Here is a 19,300-nt window from a genome sequence, read left to right as displayed (position 1 = left end):
CAGGCTGCCATCGCTGTAACCGTCTTGTTCAATTAGAAACACAGCCAATTGCAGAGTTAAAAGCCACGAGGTCAGAGGAGAGCTGAGGGCTGAAAACCTTACCCTTCACTGCTGCTGCTGTCTTTCCTCTCTGCAAAAGGCCTACTTCCTGTGTCCTGTCTTTTATATAGACTTTCTGTCCTGCCTTCTCATTGGTTGTAAACCCAGCCACATGACCTCCTCATCACTGCCTGTCTGTACAGACCTCCAGGTCTTCTATGGTTGGTATTGAGATTAAAAGCGTGTGTCTCCATGCTGGCTGTATCCTTGAACACACAGAGATCTGCCTGGCTCTGCCTCCCAAGTGCTGGGATTAAAGGCGTGCACCACCACCGCCCAGCTTCTGCTATAGCTTGCTCTGACCCCAAGGCAACTTTATTAACATACAGATAAAATCACATTTCAGTACAAATAAAGTATCACCATACATAGCGGTGGCATCTTGGCTGTCTGGCTGTCGTTCTTTCTGTTCCCTTTTTATTAACCAGCAGACTGCTGTCTGCTAGACTGGATGGCTGTGCTGAGGACAGGTTAGGGGGGGGTCAGCAGAGAGGAAGGACTCTGACAGGGTGAGACTTGGCTCTTTTTGAATTCTGTCTCATTTTGTTTGGTTGGTTTTTTTCTTTGAGGTGTTTTGTTTATTGTGGAATGCTTCAAGATACCAGGGTTGAACCCAGGACCTTAAGCACGATCATGGAGCTGCTGGCCCACATTCCTATCTAGTTTTGGTCATTTGTATCCTCAGGACTTCTTGACCCCAATTCTGCTGTGGCCAAGGCCTCTGATTGCATATGTCCTCTCACTTATGGAGCCTCTGTTTTGTTTTGTTTTGGGTTTTGGTTTTGAAAAAGGGTCTCATTGGAGGCTTGAAACTCACTCTGTAGACTAGGCTGGTTTGGAACTCACAGAGATCCACCTGCCTCTGCCTCCCAAGCACTGGGATTAAAGGCGTGCATCACCAAACCCAGCATTTCTTTTCACTTTTTTGGACAAGTTCAGCCTGTGCGGCCTAGTCTGGCCTCAGGTTTGGGATTCTTGTAGCTCAGCTCCTTGACGGCCTCTGTGGAAGTCCTCTTAGAGTCTCCCCGTATTTGCACTTACAATGCTCCAGCGTTTGCTATTGCCCTGCAGACTGTCCAGCAAACATTCTGAGGCTGGAGGGCATGAGAGGCCTGAGGGAGGGTTGCAGGTAGAGGAACACTAGCTGCCGTCCACGTGGCAGCCCTAGAGGTCTGCCTCTGCTTATCCATGCAGAGGAATTTGGTGAGACAAATAGGGGGTTCTTGTCTGGTTCTCGTTTCTAAAACTATTATTCTTAAACTGCTTTGGTCTTCAGGTTAATGTCTGTAGAAATAACAGCAGCCCCCATACTGACCTCTTCCCTAATGACAACTCAACTCTGGCTGTGGACATCTACAAAGGGGTAAGTGAGCACACGGGAGTGTTTGCAGACCTCTGCCTTTGTGAGTTCATTTCATCTGAGCACAACTCCTGAGTGCCCTTTATTTCTGATGCCCATATGCCAGGTACACATGTAGGGTTCTGTGGTAGTGTGGTGTGGGGGTGGGAGATGAGCTGATGGGCTGCACAGGTACACATTTGGGGTTCTGGGGGTGGGAGATGAGCTGATGGGCTGCACAGGTACACATTTGGGGTTCTGGGGGTGGGAGATGAGCTGATGGGCTGCACAGGTACACATTTGGGGTTCTGGGGGGTGGAAGATGGGCTGATGGGCTGCACAGCAGCAATTCCTAAACTCATGAGGACACTGAAGTTCTGGGGCTTTGACCACAACGACAGAAGTGAATTAGTGAGACGTGCTTTCTTTCCTAGGCCCTCTTGGGCCCTTCATGCTGGTTTTGTTGTGACCCCCAAGAACAATATGTACTACACTGAGTTCCCCACACGGTTCACTGTCTGCTCCCCTTCCTCCGTTTCTCAGAAAAGTGAATTAGGGAGTACCCTTTGGGAAGGGTAGGGATCTGCCTCAGGCTTAGGGTTTAAGGTAGAGGTCAGAGGTGAGGGAGCACAGAGGAAGGATGCAGGGCGTCCAGTGAGTGAGATCCAGAGCCGAGTCTCACTTCTGTGCAGTGTCCAGCATGGTACTTGGTGTGTTTCATGAGGAGAGGAAGGTGCTGCAGAGGGCTGCTTTCTGGGTGTTTTCTAAGCACTGATGAGCCCCTCTCTCTCTGTCCAGGGTGTTGTGCTTGGATGTTACTTCGGGCCTGCAGCACTCTACATCTGGGCAGTGGGGATCCTGGCTGCAGGGCAGAGCTCCACCATGACAGGAACCTATTCTGGCCAGTTTGTCATGGAGGTATGTGCTGGGGTCGACTTCAGGGATGGCACAGCCCCTGAGTGTCTAACGCTGTGCATCTGCAGCTTCCCCAGCTTCCCAGCATTTCTCTCCTGTCACACACCCTCATCCAGCCCCCGCGCTTTCTCCCAGGGATTCCTGAATCTCAGATGGTCACGCTTTGCCCGAGTGATTCTGACACGCTCTATTGCCATCATCCCCACGCTGCTTGTTGCTGTCTTCCAAGATGTAGAGCATCTGACGGGGATGAATGACTTCCTGAATGTTCTGCAGAGCTTACAGGTGAGCAGGGAGCTGGGGAGCCCAGGCTGCACTTAACCAGCCTTCAGTCTAGCCTGGGGACCAGGCCTCTTGTGGGAGGCTGGTACTAGGGGTGGGTGAGAGGGGAGAAGGAATGGAAATTCATTAATGGAAATTATGAGCTCTGCTTAACATAGAAAACACAAATTAGAGGCCCCCAAGATGGCTCAGTGGATAAAGTGCTTGCCATGAGGTGCACAAGTGTAAAGACCTAAATCTGATCCCCTGCAGACAGTGGAAGGGAAGAACTGTCTCCAGAAGTTGTCCTTTGATCTCCATATTCACCATACCACAGACATGTCTGTCTGTCCTCTCTCTCCTAGTCTCTGTCTCTCTCACACAGATAAGTAAGTAACTTTGTGATACATAAAAATCCACAACATTGTAGCTCATTAACGAAGCAAGGGTAAATCTTTAAATCAATTCTCAGAACACCACTAATTCTAGGGAGACAAGTCACATCTAATATGTTTATTTATTTAAGATTGTGTATTTCAGTGTTTTGCCTTTGTGTATGTATGAGCACTATGTGTGTGCCTGGAACCTGAAGAGTTCAGAAGATGGCGTCAGATTCCCCCAGAGCTAAAGTTACATATAGTTGTGAGCTGCCATGTGGATGCTGGGAATTGAACCTGGGTCCTATGCAAGAACAGCAAACCAAGTGTTCTTAACCACTGAGCCATCTCTCTAGCCCCCAGTGTGTTGTCTTTTTGTGTTTAAACAAAGGTACTTAGGATCATGATTAGTGCTGGGTTAAATAGTGTTTGGCAGAGGCAAGGTGTTAGGGCAACTGTTACCCACAGTGTAGGGGAGATGGGATTTATGATTCCTCTTTGTGAGCCGTGCTGGTGTCCGCGGTGCTACAGTAACCACATGGACTCTAGGAAGCGGGAGCCTCAGTTAAAGAGTAGCTTCCACGATTGATGTGGAGGGAGAGAGCGTGCCAGAGCCAGGCCACTGCCAATAAGCAGCATTCCCCCAAAGTGTCTGCTTAGTTCTTGCCCTGACTTCCCTTGGTGATAGAGTATGACCTGGAAGTAGAACCAGATAACCCCTCCAAACCCCTCCCCAAGTTGCTTTAATCCTAGTGTTTTATGACAGCTCCAGAGATAACCCACAGAACTCCATCTCATTTTTTCCAGCTTCCCTTTGCGCTCATACCCATCCTCACGTTGACAAGCCTGCGGCCAGTAATGCATGAGTTTTCCAATGGGATGTGAGTAACGTGTTGTCATCATTCTCCAGAAGGACACGGGAGGGGGGTACCCAGCGGCCAGTCAGAAACCTCTTCTCTGGGAGGGCTGTGTGTTTCCAGAGCAATTTCTAGCTGCTGCTGCTTTGGCTTTAGAGAAACTGGTAAGCATGAATTATGAGACAGGAGGAGAAACACTTTAGACCCTCGACCTCTTGCTCTTCCCCGCAGCCACTGAGGTTTGCATGCTGTGTTTTATTACCCAAGAGAGGCACACGCTAATAACACCTCTGTGCACACCTTGAAGGGGTCTGTGGGTGTGCTCTAGTTTCCTCTCGCTGCCTTGACGGACACTGTGCCCACGAACATCCAAGGGGCCGAGAGGTTTACCATTCTAGAAGTCAAGGCAGGCTCAGACACTAGTCACGTCACAGCCACTGAACTCAGACACTGGCCACGTCACAGCCACTGAACTCAGACACTAGTCACGTCGTCACAACCACTGTCAAGGGCAAAGGGAATCAACAGATCCCTTTTTCCATGTTTGCCCTAAGCCAGCTTGCTGCTTTGTGTACTGTTCAGGACACACTGGTTGGGTAATGGTACCACCCTGAGTGGGCTGGTTGTTCCCACCTCATCCCCTGCAGATGTACCCACAAGCCAGCCTGATGTAGATAATTTCCCATTAAGACTCCCTTCCCAAGTGGTTCTGGGCTGTGTCAAGTTGGCAGTTAAAACTAATTAGTACAGGTGTCATGTGACTTGTTAGGTTTCAGGGATCTCTAATTGTCACCACTCTAGAGGCAGTGGGACCTGGGAGGGTGGAGCTGATAAATGAGGCAGACTAAAGTCTCACGCAGTAGCCAGCTTTATTCGGAGCATCAGACAGTTTATATTTTGAGGGTTGAGATAGTCACACATGTAAAGTTCTCATGAGTTGAAGCTGTATACACGAGGACAAGCAGCGTGTGGCAAAAACATGTGTTTCCATAGAGGGATAGAAAGGAGAGTTTAAACATTTAGTTGAATGACAGCAGCCAGCGATAATGAGTGATTGGAAGTAAATTCGCTCCTACCCACTGCACCTGGGAGGAGCGTGAGACCATTCTAAGAACAGAAACTGGTGATAAGACTCTTGTCTTGTTTGCTCTCAGAATTCTCCTCACACGACTCCACCCTGGACCATGTTCTGATGGCTAATGAAATGACTCTGCATTTCTGGGGCCTGCTTATCTCTGGGGTCTTCAATGCTGGATTTTTGTTGTGCCAGAGAGATGGGTCAGTGGATAACATGCTTGCCACACAGTGTGAGCTCCATCCCTGGAACTCAGAAAGGATGAGGGAGAAAAAGAACTCCACAGAAGTGGTCCTGTGACCTTCACATGCATGCTGTGCCTGTGCCCACACATGTACATGTCATATGCACACATGATAATAGACAGTTAAATACTGGGTTCTGTTTATCACTGATTTACCACACGAGACACACCCTTCTTTTCGGTCTGTGCCCAGTGCACCGTTGCCCTCTCATGCTCCCCTTCTTTCACAGAGGCTGGAGGATCGCTGGCGGAGTCTTGGTCCTTCTCGTCTGCTCCATCAACATGTACTTTGTAGTGGTTTATGTCCAGGAACTAGGGCACGTGGCACTGTATGTGGTGGCTGCCGTGGTTAGCGTGGCTTATCTGTGCTTTGTGTTCTACTTGGTGAGTCCAGTGTGGAGGGAGTGGGGTGCTGGCATCGGGGATGGTGTAGGTGGGGCTAACTGTTCTCTAGAATGAATGTTCCCCAAGCAGCCTACTGAGGCAGTTCATATGGCAGTGTCAAATCAGCTGTTTCTGAGATTCTATTTTGTTGTTGTGGTTTTGGTTTGGGAGATTAAACACAAGACTCATATGCTGCCAAGCAAGCATTCTAATGTGCTCTGTTCTCAACCAGACGCTTGTATTTTTGAATCATCCAACTTTTTAAAGGGTTTTTTTTGGGGGGAGGGGGAAAGGGTTGTTTCTTGAGACAGGGTTTCTCTGTGTAATAGCCTTGGCTGTCCTGGATCTCACTCTGTAGCCCAGGCTGGCCTTGGACTCACAGAGATCTGCCTGCCTCTGCCTCCCGAGTGCTGGGGTTAAAGGCATGCACCACCATATGCCTGGCTTATTTTAGTTTTTAATGCCTAGTATTTTTCTATTCCTGTTGATTTTATAAGGATCCAACATTTAATTCCTGAAGAGAATGTTCCTGTGCTTGAGAAATAGGTGGCTCTGTGGTTGCACAGCAAGTGTAAGAGAAGGACCTGAGTTCAAATCCCCAGGCCCCCTTTTCAGAGCTGGGCATGGTTGTGTGGGCCTGCAACCCCAGCCCTGGAGGAAGGGAGGCAGCAACAGGAGATTGCTGACCCTGCTAGCCTAGCTACAGATCAGCAGGAGACCCTGAGGCCTGCTAGCCTAGCTACAGATCAGCAGGAGCCCCTGAGGCCTGCTAGCCTAGCTACAGGTCAGCAGGAGACCCTGAGGCCTGCTAGCCTAGCTACAGATCAGCAGGAGACCCTGAGGCCTGCTAGCCTAGCTACAGATCAGCAGGAGACCCTGAGGCCTGCTAGCCTAGCTACAGATCAGCAGGAGACCCTGAGGCCTGCTAGCTTAGCTACAGATCAGCAGGGGAGTTCCTACTCAGTGAAACAAGTCAGAATCACAAAGTACTAGGAACAGAGAGAGCCCCGTTTTGAAAAGCCTTGGAGGGGAAACTCCAGGATATTTTGAAGCAGAAGAGAGCCTGACTTGGTCAGCCCTTGGTGAGAAGAGTGGACAGAGCTGGATGTTTGGGGCAGGAAGCAGATGTGTCCCTGCATAACATGGATGTGCCAGGAGGTGGCCGAGTGACAGCCGTGTTCTCTCTTCCAGGGTTGGCAGTGTTTGATTGCATTGGGCCTGTCTTTCCTGGACTGTGGGCACACGGTAAGCATCTCTAAGGCCCTGCTGAGCGAAGACACCAACGGCGGCACTACTAAGTAAACACTGGGTCAGTCTGTCTGTCTTTGCAGGGAGCCATCAGAGCCAGTGTGTTTCTATGGTTTACTGTGTGAACATAGCCACAAGTATGTGCTGTTGCACAGACTGCATTAGGACTCAACTGTTAGTTGGGAAACACTTTGTTTTGTGTATGTTTTGAGGTCTTTGTTTTGTTTTTATGAGACAGGATCTTGGTATGAAACGCTAGGTAGCCCAAAACTCACTCTATAGCCCAGGCTGCCGTCAGACTTACGGCAATCCTGTCTCAACCTCCTGAGTGCTGGGATTATAGGCGTGTACTACCATGCCTGGCTTTTCTCAGGTGTGCTGACAAGATGATTATTTTTGGCAGGGATGGGTATCACCCCGTAGCATTAGGCAGTCCCTGGGAAAAGTGACACTTGAGCCGTTGTAAACACTAAGTCCCTCAGTAGCTGTCCAAGGGCCAATAGTACTCTATCATTTTGAGAGCAAATTCTCTATCTGAATGTTAACCAGACTCTCTGTTCTTAAAACTGTGAATTAGGGATATAGTAAACTGCAATTATAGTTTTCATTAGGTGAATTAAGGGTATAGTAGCTCTGGGTCTGCAAATTTTATCAAAAGATAATGGATGTTGAAAGATGGAAAATACTTTTATGCTCCCTTTCAAATTATTTTAATTATGAAAAACCCAACTAGAGTGATGCCATCCATTTGAACTACAAAATTAGAGACAGCTACCTTCTTTGAGTTCAGAATGTGTTTGTTTGTTTGTTTGTTTGCTTGCTTTCTGAGATGGGTCTCTGTGTAGCCCTGGCAGTCCTGAAACTCACTCTAAGCTGGCCTTGAACTCAGAGATCTGCCTGCCTCTGCCTCCCACATGCTGGGACTAAAAGTGTGTGCCGCCACCACCCTCTAAGTTCATGATTTTTTATTTCTACTGTTAATTTCTCAGTGGAAACTAAGAATGGCAGGAGGCATCAAAGGTGGATGTGGACAGATGGTCCACCTGCAGGGAGTTGCTCAGCACTTCCAGGTTTTCCTTACAATGAAGCTTAGCCCTGACGTTAGTGGCTTTCATGTTACTACCAAGGGTTCCTGATAGTGTTTAATCTTTGAGTACGCACAATCATAACATCTTTGCCTTCCTCTTATAAGAGAGAGGTGTTAGCAGAAGAGGGTAGCCTTCATGAGCTGACGTTCTCATGAGACACTGGACTCGGAGTGGGTCAGAGAGCTAACTGTACTATTCCGCAAGTCACCCTTCACCAAGTCATGTCTCTGACACACCAGTTTCACATCCAGGAAGACTCACAAGGCACTCGGGAGCTCTGGCTAACCTTTGCTAAGTCAGTAGGTGTCACTGTGGTTGTGAAGTTCCCTCCCTGCAAGATGGGACTAGTTCCCTCAGAGAGAAAGCCTCTGAGACCAGATGGTGAAGCTCTGGAGCCAGCCTCAGCATGGGACTACTGCTCACGCTCACCTGAGCCACTGTGACCCTCACCGGAGCCGCCTCGGGATTCTGTCAAACCCTGTCTGTTCGGGGGTCGTGTGTGGTCATTGTCTTCTTGGTGACAGCGGGGATGAGAGTGGCTTTGAAGGACATCCTCGTCTTTGAAGCCTTCTTCTAGCAAGCTGGCTGACAGATGACGTTGGCTTGTCAGCCCGAGTGGCATTATTACTAGCATGTTACACACAGTCAAACCTCAACACGGACACATTTGTTGTGAGGCATAAACAATTCGGTAAATTGCTGTTGTACTCACCCTACCTTGGCCTTAGCCCCTCAGCTAATACAAAATCACAGGTGACAGGTCCCTATAGCAGTGGTTCTCAACCTGTGGGTCAAGACCCCTCTGGCAAGCCTCCATCTCCAAAAATATTTGCATTACAATTCATAACAATAGTAAAATGACAGTTATGAAGTAGCAATGACAATAACTTTATGTTGGGGTCATCACAACATGAAGAGCTGTATTAAAGGGTCACAGCATCAGGAAGGGTGAGAACCACTGCCCTACAGGGTCCTTCTCACCCCGTACCTTGTACCGCCATTGTGCCTGAGGCTGACCTGAGTGGTGCCTGAAGATCTGGAGATGAACTTGGAAACTGTGTGCTGTAGTATGGGAAGGCCAGACTGATGGCAACAGAACTTCCTACAAAGATGCTGTCGCAACGTTTACATTTGTCCCTCAGGGCAGGGTGTATTCAGAGTCACCAATATTGGTAGTCCAGCCCAAAGCTGCTAGGGATGGACCACTGGTGTGTGCTAGGCAAGGCCTCTGCTGCGCATCTTACTTCCCTGCCCTAGAATTCTGCCATGTTACGCTTGTTTACAGTGATGGAAGGTTTCACCATAGTTCGATGTTCTTTTCTAATTCCATGGCTATACTATTTTACAAAGTCGTTTGATTATCACTGAAAAGGTATACTTCTAACAGTACTCTGTCCAGGAAGCAGTGTGTAAAAATGTCTAGTCTCCATGCCAGTGTGCTTCTGGCCGTGTGTTTGTGAGCCGTCTGTACTTTCTCTGATTGGTCCTTGTTCTCATGTGACATGAAGTAGCTGCTGCTCCAGTGCACTGGAGGCTGACAGGCTGGAGCATGGTTATGGCTAGCTCAGGAGGTCCTGCCAGGGCTTAGGAAGTAGCTGCAACTAGGCTTTTAGTGACCTTGAACAGCTTGTAAACTTGATTTGTAATTAAAAGAAAAGAAAAAGAAAAAGAGAAAAACTTCCCTTTTTCCTGTCTTGTTTCCTGGCTGTTTTTTAAACCTTAAAAACACTTGACTAATAGGGTCCCAACAGCTTTGGTACAGAATACAGACGCGTCATCACCATCAAGAATGACACACCAAGTACCCACAGCATCGCTGCTGGTCTCCCTAAGGGACAGAGTCCCCAGAAGGCTTGGTAGTCATAGACACCAAGATTCTGATTTCACCTTAGGGGCCAAGAGATGGCCTCAGAGGTATGCATGCTGCCAAGCTTCACAACTGGAGTTCGGTGCCTGAGACCCACACGGTGGAAGGAGAGAACCAACTCTTGAAAGTTGTCTCTGACATGTGCTCTGTGGCACTGGAATACTCACCCCACATAAGTACACAACAAATAACAAATGAAAATTAATTTCAGTTTGCCACTTAGTGAAATACTTTTGTTGTGGTTAAGGCCACCTAACTACCATTTTTGCAAGGTGCAGCTTTCCCCACCCTCCTCTACTCTAAGCTGAGTGTTTGCCTGTCTGTAGTCTTGTCTTCCCACATAGGAAGGATTTACAGTATGTACTTTACAGTATGTAAAAGTTTAACAAGAGAAGCCAGAGTCACTTAGCTTAAAGCCAGATGCACATTTTGGCAGACCTGATGTCAATGCAGATCCTGATCCTGGCCCTGCTGCCGTTTATAAATGGAGGTGAAACTCGGGTATGATGGGCCAGCAGCATTACCACCAGGCACACGGTGGGGAACATGTCCTTATTTAACCATCCCAAGACTGGCAGGTGAACTTCATGGTTCCTCCTTGTGCTGGCTTCCGGGCCCTGCCTTAGGGTGTGTCAGATGTCCCCAAGGGGTTGTCTGTGCCGACTATTCACTGAACTCCCCTTAATTTTGGTTTAATTTCAGAACTAATGAAGAATGCAGAGCATTTTCCAGAACCTCATGTTAGCCTTCCCTGTTACCTCGTGTGTTTACAAGTGGCACAGTCATTGAAACTGAGTGATATCCTGAAAGTCCTCAAAGCAGTGGGCTGCAGAGGTGGTTCAGTGGTTAAGAGCGGGTGCTGCTCTTCCAGAGGACCTAAGTTCAGTCCCCAGCACCCATGCCAGGTGGTTCACAGCCGCTTGTAACTCCAGCTTCAGGGGCTCCAATGCTCTTTTCTGGCTTTTATAGGTACCTGCATGCCACTTGCTCTCGCTCTCTCCCCCTCTTCCCTCCCTCTTCCCTTCCTCTCTCAGTTCTTAGAACATGATGCTCACCCCCTGTACTGAGAGGCAACTGAACAGCCTAAAAGCCAGAGGACTGGTGTTCCGTCACCAACCACCACATGTAACACACAGCATGCCCTTCAGGCTGTAGGAAGACTCCAAACATTTCTCCAGCGTCGCCAGGAACTCCAAGATAGCAAAACATTTCAATCGGGTGTAGTGACACACACTTGTAATCTCAACGCTTGAGAGGCATGCTGGAGGCTGGCAGATAGAAGGCCAGCCAGTTCACACAGCTAGTTCAAGGTCAGAGTGGGCTACACAGAGAAACCTGTCTCAGCACTTACCAGTGGCTTAGAGAACAGACAGGGTCCTATGTGACAGTAGCTAAGAACCAATAACACACTGATGTCTCACCCTGCACCCCAGACTACCTTAACCTATTGTAATACTTAGCCACATTTCTCAGTGTCTCAGAACTAGAGAACAAAATTCTCTAAGTTTCCTAGGTGATAATACTCTGATGTCACGCAGTGAGGAAGCCCACCATCTTTGCTCACTTGAGAGAGGTTTCCATGAATTATCAATGAGTCTGGCCATCATTATTAGTTCTCAAGCCTGGGTGTCAGACCTGCAAGTGAAATGTCAGTGTCTTCCTAGCACACTGGCTTGGGAACGCTTGATCCAGGGAACCCATTTGGTCTATGCTGTCTTCATACAGCCACACAACATTCTGTGAGGCGACATGGGACGATGTGTAATGTGTTCCAAATAAGCTTTCTGGAGACTTGATGAGGTATCTTATTAGTGTGCTTGACATCTCTAGATACAGCATGTTTCCATCTTACACACACGGAAGATAAGGTCCAGAAGGTATACACAGATCTTGTATGGTGGTGCATGACCAATCCTAGCCTTATGAGGCAGGGGGATCACTGCAAATTCCAGCCAGAGCTGCAGAATAAGACCCTGCTTCAAAACTTAAACAAGGGGTTGGGATTTAGCTCAGTGGTGTAGCACTTGCCTCAGTTCTGAAAACAAAACTGAAAAGGATACATTGGAAGGGCTAAAACTAGGCCTTGACTCCCCACCCCACTTCAGTGCCCTTTTTACTACGTCATATGGGTGGGTGTCATTCATATAGATTTATAGTCTGCTCTCTACATTCACACATAGGCTGTTGGTACCAAGAGCAACAGTATTACTAACATACTAAGGACCAATGTGAAAGTCAAGTCATTGTCCCAAATTGTATCACTGGACAGATAAAGAAGTACAATTTCTTTACCAGGTATGGCAGAGTACACCTTTAGTCCCAGTACTTGGGACGTAGAGGTAGGCAGATCTCTGAGCTCAAGGCCAGCTTGATTTATATAGCAAGTTGCAGGCTGTCCAGGGTTACTTAGTGAGACCCTATCTCATGGGGGGGGGAGGGGGAACGCAGATCCCAGCAATCCATTTTCATTTGGTTTACAGGAATGGGGTCTGGAAATACGTTTTTAGAACAGCTGAGGATGGGGCTTGGTGATAAGCACCTGTGATCCCAGGACCTAGGAGGTGGGAGCTGCTATCAAGATCATCCTCAGCCCCATCGTATTTTTGAAGCTGGCCTGATCTATACGAATCCTGCTTTAAAACCTCAAAAAGTACACGACATGAAGACAGCTGAGATTCCTGATCCAGTCTGACAAACACTGGGGACTCACAGGTTACCCTCTGTCAGCACACTTACTTTTGTTCTTTTAATGCGGGGGTGGGGGGGGGGAGGTTCTCAGGTGTCAAAGGATCATAGGACCAGAAGTAAGGGCTCAGAGTTTAGATCATGTGAGAGCTGATTTCCAGTACACAGTGCTAAGACACAAAAGCGCTCTGTGCTTGGTCATATCATCCTGAAGTTGAATCCTGAGGCTCTGTCACAAGATAGTCGGTACATCTGGCACCGTCTCCATCTTTAACTCTTTCAGCTCCGCTGTTAAATATTAGAAACTTCCCAGGCAGCTACAGAGCACATGCAAGTGAAACTTTCCCCTGTCCGTGGGTTTAAGCATGCTTTCCCTGACATTCTGGGCTCCGCCCTTTCTCTGCCTCCTGGCTGCTTGGCTGCTGTGTGGCCGATCTCCACGCTGGCTTAACTCATGCAGCTCCGATTCTCCATCTTTCTCTTGCTCTGGGCAGCTTGTCTGCCCTAGACCTTTTCTTTTAAATTCTAATAAATGGTTCTTGGTGGGCTGGGGACAGTTAAAAGGACCCAGGTTCAGTTCCAAATATCCACGTGGTGGCTCACAGCCACCCGTAGCTCCAGTTCCAGGGAATCCAATGCCTTCTGACCTCTGTGGACACCAGACACACATGCATACTATATACATGAAGGTAAATGTACATAAAATAAAAAAATTTTCCTTGAGTTTAAAACAAACAAAAAACAATCTCATATACACATAAGCCATTTTGTTGTTGTTTTCGAGACAGGGTTTCTCTGTGTAGTTTTGGTGCCTGTCTTGAATCTCACTCTGTAGACCAGGCTGGCCTCGAACTCACAGAGATCCACCTGGTTCTGCCTCCTGAGTGCTGGGATTAAAGGCGTGCGCTACCTTCGCCTGACTTTTTTTTTTTTTTTTTAATTTTATATGTGCATTGGTGTTTTGCCTGCATGTATGTCTGTATGAGGGTGTTGGATCCCCTGGAACTTACAGTGTGAGCTGCCATGTGGGTGCTGGGAATTGAACCCAGATTCTCTGGAAGAGCAGACAGTGCTTTTAACCACTGAGCTATATCTCCAGCCCCGCCATTTTCTATTCTGAAATAAAATACAGAAGTACCGAGAAAAGGGACCAAAATAATATGTTAGTTTACCATGTCACTCCTGAAAGTCACAGTAATTCTCTCATGTTTTGCCCTCAGCACCACCTGGGATTGACGGCTCAGCCTGAACTCTATCTTCTGAATGTCGTGGACGCCGACTCGCTTGTGTCCAGATGACGAACAGCCTGAGGGACTTTGAGAACCCGCTCCCTCAGCCCTTTTGTGCCAAATGTTTGTTAACAAATCTCTGTTAGTTCAGAGGTGACTGTTCAAATGTTTTGAACAAAGGCAAAGATTTCCTCATGGCATCAGAGGTAAAAGCGAACAGCTATGTATGGGTCAGAGACCCCCCCTCGCCTCCAACAGTCATACAGTGAGTTTACGTCAGTGAGGGGTTAGCAACGGGCCTGTGGCAGTCCTGTATTCCCACAGGCTTGTGTCTGCACTTCTGGGATTTAAAAATGTATGAATATGTATTTATGTGAACCCGAACGTGCCAGTTTGGGTAAGATTTTAAGGTTATAAAGATTGATAGATTTTTAAAAAATGTTGTTCGGGTGAATTAAGTATTTGTTTTATCAGGATCATAAGTGAGAAAGGGAATGGGTCTTTTTAACATTGAACTTTGTAAATTAACTATCCTTTAAAGTGCTGTTTACTACACTGGTTATTTTAGTTCATTGTCTTCCACCAGATTATCTCTTGGGTAGCTACTAACACAAGCACACTGCTTAAAGTGTGTGTGTGTGTGTGTGTGTGTGTGTGTGTGTGTGTGTGTGTGTGCGCGCGCACTCGTGTGCCTGTGCAGTCATGCACATGCCTCCGTGTGTGTCCAAGTCCATGCATATGTGTGTGTGCACTCATGTGTGCCTGTACATGTTGACACTTGTGCAGGCCACATGTTGATATCAGGTGTTTCCTCAGTCTCTGCCTTACTTTTTGAGACTGTCTCTTTTCAAACATGGAGCTCACTGGTTGGCTACGCTGACTGGCCAGTGAGTTTGGGGATCCTCCTGCTCCTGTGCCTCGGTCTGGGGTTACACATTTGCTGCTACACGTGGATTTTACACAGTGCTGGGGACCCAAACTCAGGTCTTCTTGGACAGCAGGGGCTTCACCAACTGAAATGTCTCCCCAGTCCCTGGCACACAACTTTAATGAGAACCTCTCTTCCGTCTGTTCCCATGTTGATTGTATTTGTTACCATTGTTTTTCTAGAGTCTGTGTCTGTCCACGCCGTCCTGTCTGTCCACAGTGTCCTCTGTCCAGGGTGTCCTCTCTGTCCAGGGTGTCCTTTCAGTCCACTTGAGGCTCTGACACTCGGCATTCCATAGCTAGATCCTAACTGTTTCTGAGGTCACTCTTATTGATACTGTTGGGTGTCCTGGGCATTCTTAAGCATTTCAGGTGTGTGTAGCAAGTGGTATGAGACTTGTACTAGGTGGGAACCAGATGATCAGTCCACATATCCCCACTGCCTGCCTGTGTTCAGGTTGTAGATTTTTTTAAAAATTCCAATTGCTAAACAGAAATTCTTCTCCTTAAACTTTTTATAATAAAGTTTATATTGCATAACTAAAAACTTTTGTCTAGGGTACTGCTCACTTGTAGAGCTCTTGCCTACCTTAGGCAAGGTCTCTGTTATGATCCCCAGCAGTTCATACAAACACACATACTTTTATTGTAACAGTCTTTTTTTTTCTTTGAGTTTGTTTATATGGTGTATTACATTGACAGATTTTCGTATGTTGAACCATCCTTGCATCCCTGGGATGAAGCCTACTTGATCATGATGGATAATTTTTTTGATGTGTTCTTGGATTTGGTTTGCCAGTATGTTGTTGAGTATTTTTGCATCAATGTTCATGAGGGAAACTGGTCTGTAATTTTCTTTCTTTGTTGCATCTTTGTGTGGTTTGAGTATCAGGGTAACTGTAGCCTCATAAAAAGAGTAATGTTTCTTCTGTTGCTAGTGTGGAACAATTTGAAAAGTATTGGAATTAGCTCTTCTTTGAAAATCTGGTAGAACTGGGCACTGAAACCTGGTCCTGGGCTTTTTTTTGGTTGGGAGACTTTTTTTTTTTTTTTTTTTTTTTTTTTTTTAGATTTACTTATTTACTATGTATACAGAAAAGGGTGCCAGATATCATTACAGATGGTTGTGAGCTACCATGTGGTTGCTGGGAATTGAACTCAGGACCTCCAGAAGAGCAGTTGGTGCTTTTAACCTCTGAGCCATCTCTCCAGCCCGGTTGGGAGACTTTTAATTACTGTTTCTATTTCCTTAGGGGATATTGGCCTATTTAAATAGTTTATCTGGTCTTGATTTAACTTTGGTATGTGGTACCTATCCAGAAAATTGTCCATTTCTTTCAGATTTTCTAATTTTGTGGAATACAGGTTTTGGGTTTTTTGTTTGTTTGTTTGTTTTTGGTTTTTTCGAGACAGGGTTTCTCTGTGTAGCTTTTGGAGCTATCCAGGAACTCACTGTGCAGACCAGGCTGGCCTCGAACTCACAGAGATCCACCTGGCTCGCGCGCCCCCCCCCCCCCCCCCCAGTTCCGGGACTAAAGGCGAGCACCACCACCGCCCAGCGGAGTCTAGGTTTTTGAAGTATGATCTGATGATTCTCTGGATTTCCTTGTTGTCTGTTGTTATGTCTCCCTTTTCATTTCTGATTTTGTTAATTTGGATGTTCTCTCTCTTTCTGCCTTTTGGTTAATTTGGATAAGGGCTTGTCTATCTTGTTGATTTTTTTTTTTTTTTCCAAAAAACCAACTCTTTGTTTCATTGATTCTTTGTATTGTTTTGTTTCTATTACATTGATTTCAGCTCTCAATTTGTTTATCTCCTGATGTCTGTTTCTCCTGGGTGAGTTTGTTTCTTTTTGTTCTAGAGCTGTCAACTGTGCTGTTAAGTCATTAGTGTGAGAATCCTCCAACTTCTTTATGTGTGCACTTAGTGCTATGAATTTTCCTCTTAGCACTGCTTTCATGGTGTCCCATAAGTTTGGGTATGTTGTACTTTCATTTTCATTGAATTCTAGGAAGTCTTTAATTTATTACTTTATTTCTTCCTTGACCCATTGGTGATTTAGGTGAGCATTATTCAGTTTCTATGAGATTGTAGGCTTTCTATAATTGTTGTTGTTGTTGAAGTCTATCTAACTTTAAGGCATGGTGGTCTGATAAAATACAGGAGGTTATTCCAATTTTTTTTTTATATCTAATGAGATTTGCTTTGTGACCAAGCATGTGGTCAGTTTTTGAGAAGGGTCCATGGGGTGCTGAGAAGAAGGTATATCTTTTTGTGTTAGGATGGAATGTTCTGTAGATATCTAAGTCCATTTGAGTCACAACATCTGTTAGGTCCTTTATTTCTCTGTTAAGTTTCAGTCTGGTAGATCTGTCCATTGATGAGAGTGGTGTGTTGAAATCTCCCACTACTAATGAGTGGGGCTTGATGTGTGATTTAAGCTTTAGTAATGTTTCTTTTACAAATGTGGTGCCTTTGTATTTAGAGCACAAATGTTCATAATTGAGACCTCATCTTGGTGGATTTTCCCTGTGATAAATATGTATTGTCCTTCCCAATCTCTTTCGATTGATTTTAGTTTGAAGTCTACTTTATTAGATATTAGGATAGCTACACCAGCTTGCTTCTTAAGTCCATTTGATTGGAAAGCCTTTCCCCAGCCTTTTACTCTGAGGTAGTGTCTGTTTTTGAAGTTTAAGTGTGTTTCTTGTATGCATCAGAAGGATGGATCCTGTTTTCTTATCCATTCTGTTAGCCTGTGTCTTTTTATAGGTGAGTTGAGAACTATTGATATTGATGGATATTAATGACCAGTGATTGTTAATTCCTGTGTGTGTGTGTGTGTGTGTGTGTGTGTGTGTGTGTGTGTGTGTATGTGTGCGCGCGCGCGCATGTGTGCATGCACGTTCCCAGATATGCCTAGCTTGGACACCCTCTAAGTACCAGGGAGTTGTGTTTTTTTTTTTCCTTTTTCTCCCTTCCTTTCTTTCTTTTTTTCTTGTTCTGTCTTTTGAGACAGGGTTTCTCTGTGTAGCCCTGGCTGTCCAGGAACTCACTCTGTAGACCAGGCTGGCCTCAGACTTGGAGAGCCTCCTGATCTGCCTGCCTCTGCCTCCCAAGTGCTGCATTAAATGTGTGCACCTGACATGCCAGGGAGTTTTCTAAACTTTACACTTCCTTCACTTTCCCTTCAGGACCTTTTTTATTTTCACAGTCTCACTTTGTAGCTCTGGCTGGCCTGGAGCTTTCTATGTAGACCAGGCTAGCCTTGAACTTAAAGAATTCCACTTGCCTTAGCCCCCCAAGTGCTGGAATTAAAGTGTGTGCCATTATGCCTAGCCATAGGTCTCTCAAGACTCAAGAGAACAACCATACAACCTAAGTCACAGTTCTTCTGATTTTTGTTGTTGTTGTTGTTGATGTTTGAGACAGGGTTTCTCTGTAGCTTTGGAGGCTGTCCTGAACTTTGTAGACCAGGCTGGCCTCGAACTCACAGAGATCCACCTGCCTCTGCCTCTTGAGTGCTGGGATTAAAAGTGTGTGCCACCACTGCCCGGCGGTTGTGAGCCAAGCCACCATGTGGGTGCTGGGAATTGAACTCAGGACCTCCGGAAGAGCAGTCGGTGCTCTTAACCTCTGAGCCATCTCTCCAGCCCTCTGATTTTAAAATTGAGACAAAATCAAAACCAGTATTTTCACTTCGGTAATTAAAGTTTCTGTGTTTTGTACACACAGATTGCTTTCCTAGATGAACTAGTTTCTTGTCTACCAGCCCCTTCCCTCCAGTTCTCTTTCTCAATACTTCTTCCATGGAGATAACGTTGGAGAAGAAAGGTTAAGGATGGGCCTGTCCTGTTGTGCAATTCATAAGAAGGTGAGGAAGATGAGCAGAGGTCAAGAACTCTGAGGAATTTTGTTGCTCTTTTCTGTGCTTTGTGTACTAGTAGGAGCAGAGTGGAGTTGGCACAAGTTCACACGTATCACCCAAGGCCACACCACTCTGTCAGCAGAAAATGTAAGACACATTAAACCTGCTGGAAGACTGACGTTAAAGAGTGAGCCTTGGATAAGCTTTCTGTCGTGAAGAGCATGTAGGAGCTAGAGATGTGATACACTAGGTAGACTCATGACTGGTGTGCGTGAAGCCCAGGATTCAACCCAGCACTGAAAAAAAATAAAGAAATAAAAATGGGAAAAACCCCAGGTTTGGTGGTGAGCACCAGCAATCCTGGCACCCTGGAAACAGAGGCAGGAGCATCAGAAGTTCCGGCTCATCCTTGCCTTCGTATCAAGTTTAAAATCCTGGGTTTGTTTGTTGTTTGTTTTTAAAGCTGAGGAGTTAGTTTAGTACTTACTGCTCCTGGATGGAGTTCCCAGCCCCCACACGTGGCTAACAACCATCCCTACCCTCCAGTTCCAGGGGTTCCAACACCATCTTTGCAACTCCTCAGGCACCAGGCATGCATGTTGTGCACAGATATACATGTAGGCAAAACATACACACACATACACACCTAAAAAAATTAAATTAAAATAATTTTAAATGAGGGTGCTAGCAAGATAGCTCAGTAGGTAAAGACACATGCCACCATCCTGGGGACCTAAGTTCCATCCTGGGGACCTACAAGGTAGAAGGAGAAAACCAACTCTCTCAAATTGTCCTCTAATCTCTACACGCAGGCCATAGCTCCTGCGCATGCACACA

At 46.4% G+C, this 19,300-nt stretch overlaps 1 protein-coding gene across 3 annotated transcripts in view; it reads left to right on the top strand.

The window, feature by feature from the left end:
- Positions 1-14,226, top strand: part of Slc11a2 (solute carrier family 11 member 2) — a 33,709-nt gene extending 19,483 nt beyond the window's left edge. For 2 of the 3 annotated variants that reach the window (XM_036208158.1, XM_036208157.1), the window contains exons 11-17: positions 1,376-1,462; positions 2,237-2,356; positions 2,489-2,638; positions 3,799-3,872; positions 5,398-5,551; positions 6,743-6,796; positions 13,660-14,226. In XM_036208158.1, coding sequence (XP_036064051.1) covers positions 1,376-1,462; positions 2,237-2,356; positions 2,489-2,638; positions 3,799-3,872; positions 5,398-5,551; positions 6,743-6,796; positions 13,660-13,737 — 717 coding nt within the window. In that variant the 3' untranslated portion in view covers positions 13,738-14,226. Of the gene's footprint in view, positions 1-1,375; positions 1,463-2,236; positions 2,357-2,488; positions 2,639-3,798; positions 3,873-5,397; positions 5,552-6,742; positions 6,797-12,234; positions 12,467-13,659 lie in introns of all 3 variants that reach the window. The other variant, XR_004946772.1, reaches the window with a different exon arrangement.
- Positions 14,227-19,300: the final 5,074 nt, after the last annotated feature.

The sequence above is a fragment of the Onychomys torridus genome, chromosome 16 (genome assembly GCF_903995425.1).
Source record: "Onychomys torridus chromosome 16, mOncTor1.1, whole genome shotgun sequence".
Taxonomy (NCBI): Eukaryota; Metazoa; Chordata; class Mammalia; order Rodentia; family Cricetidae; genus Onychomys; species Onychomys torridus.
The sequence above is the reverse complement of the archived record's forward strand: the minus strand, read 5'-3'. Positions and strand labels throughout refer to the sequence as shown.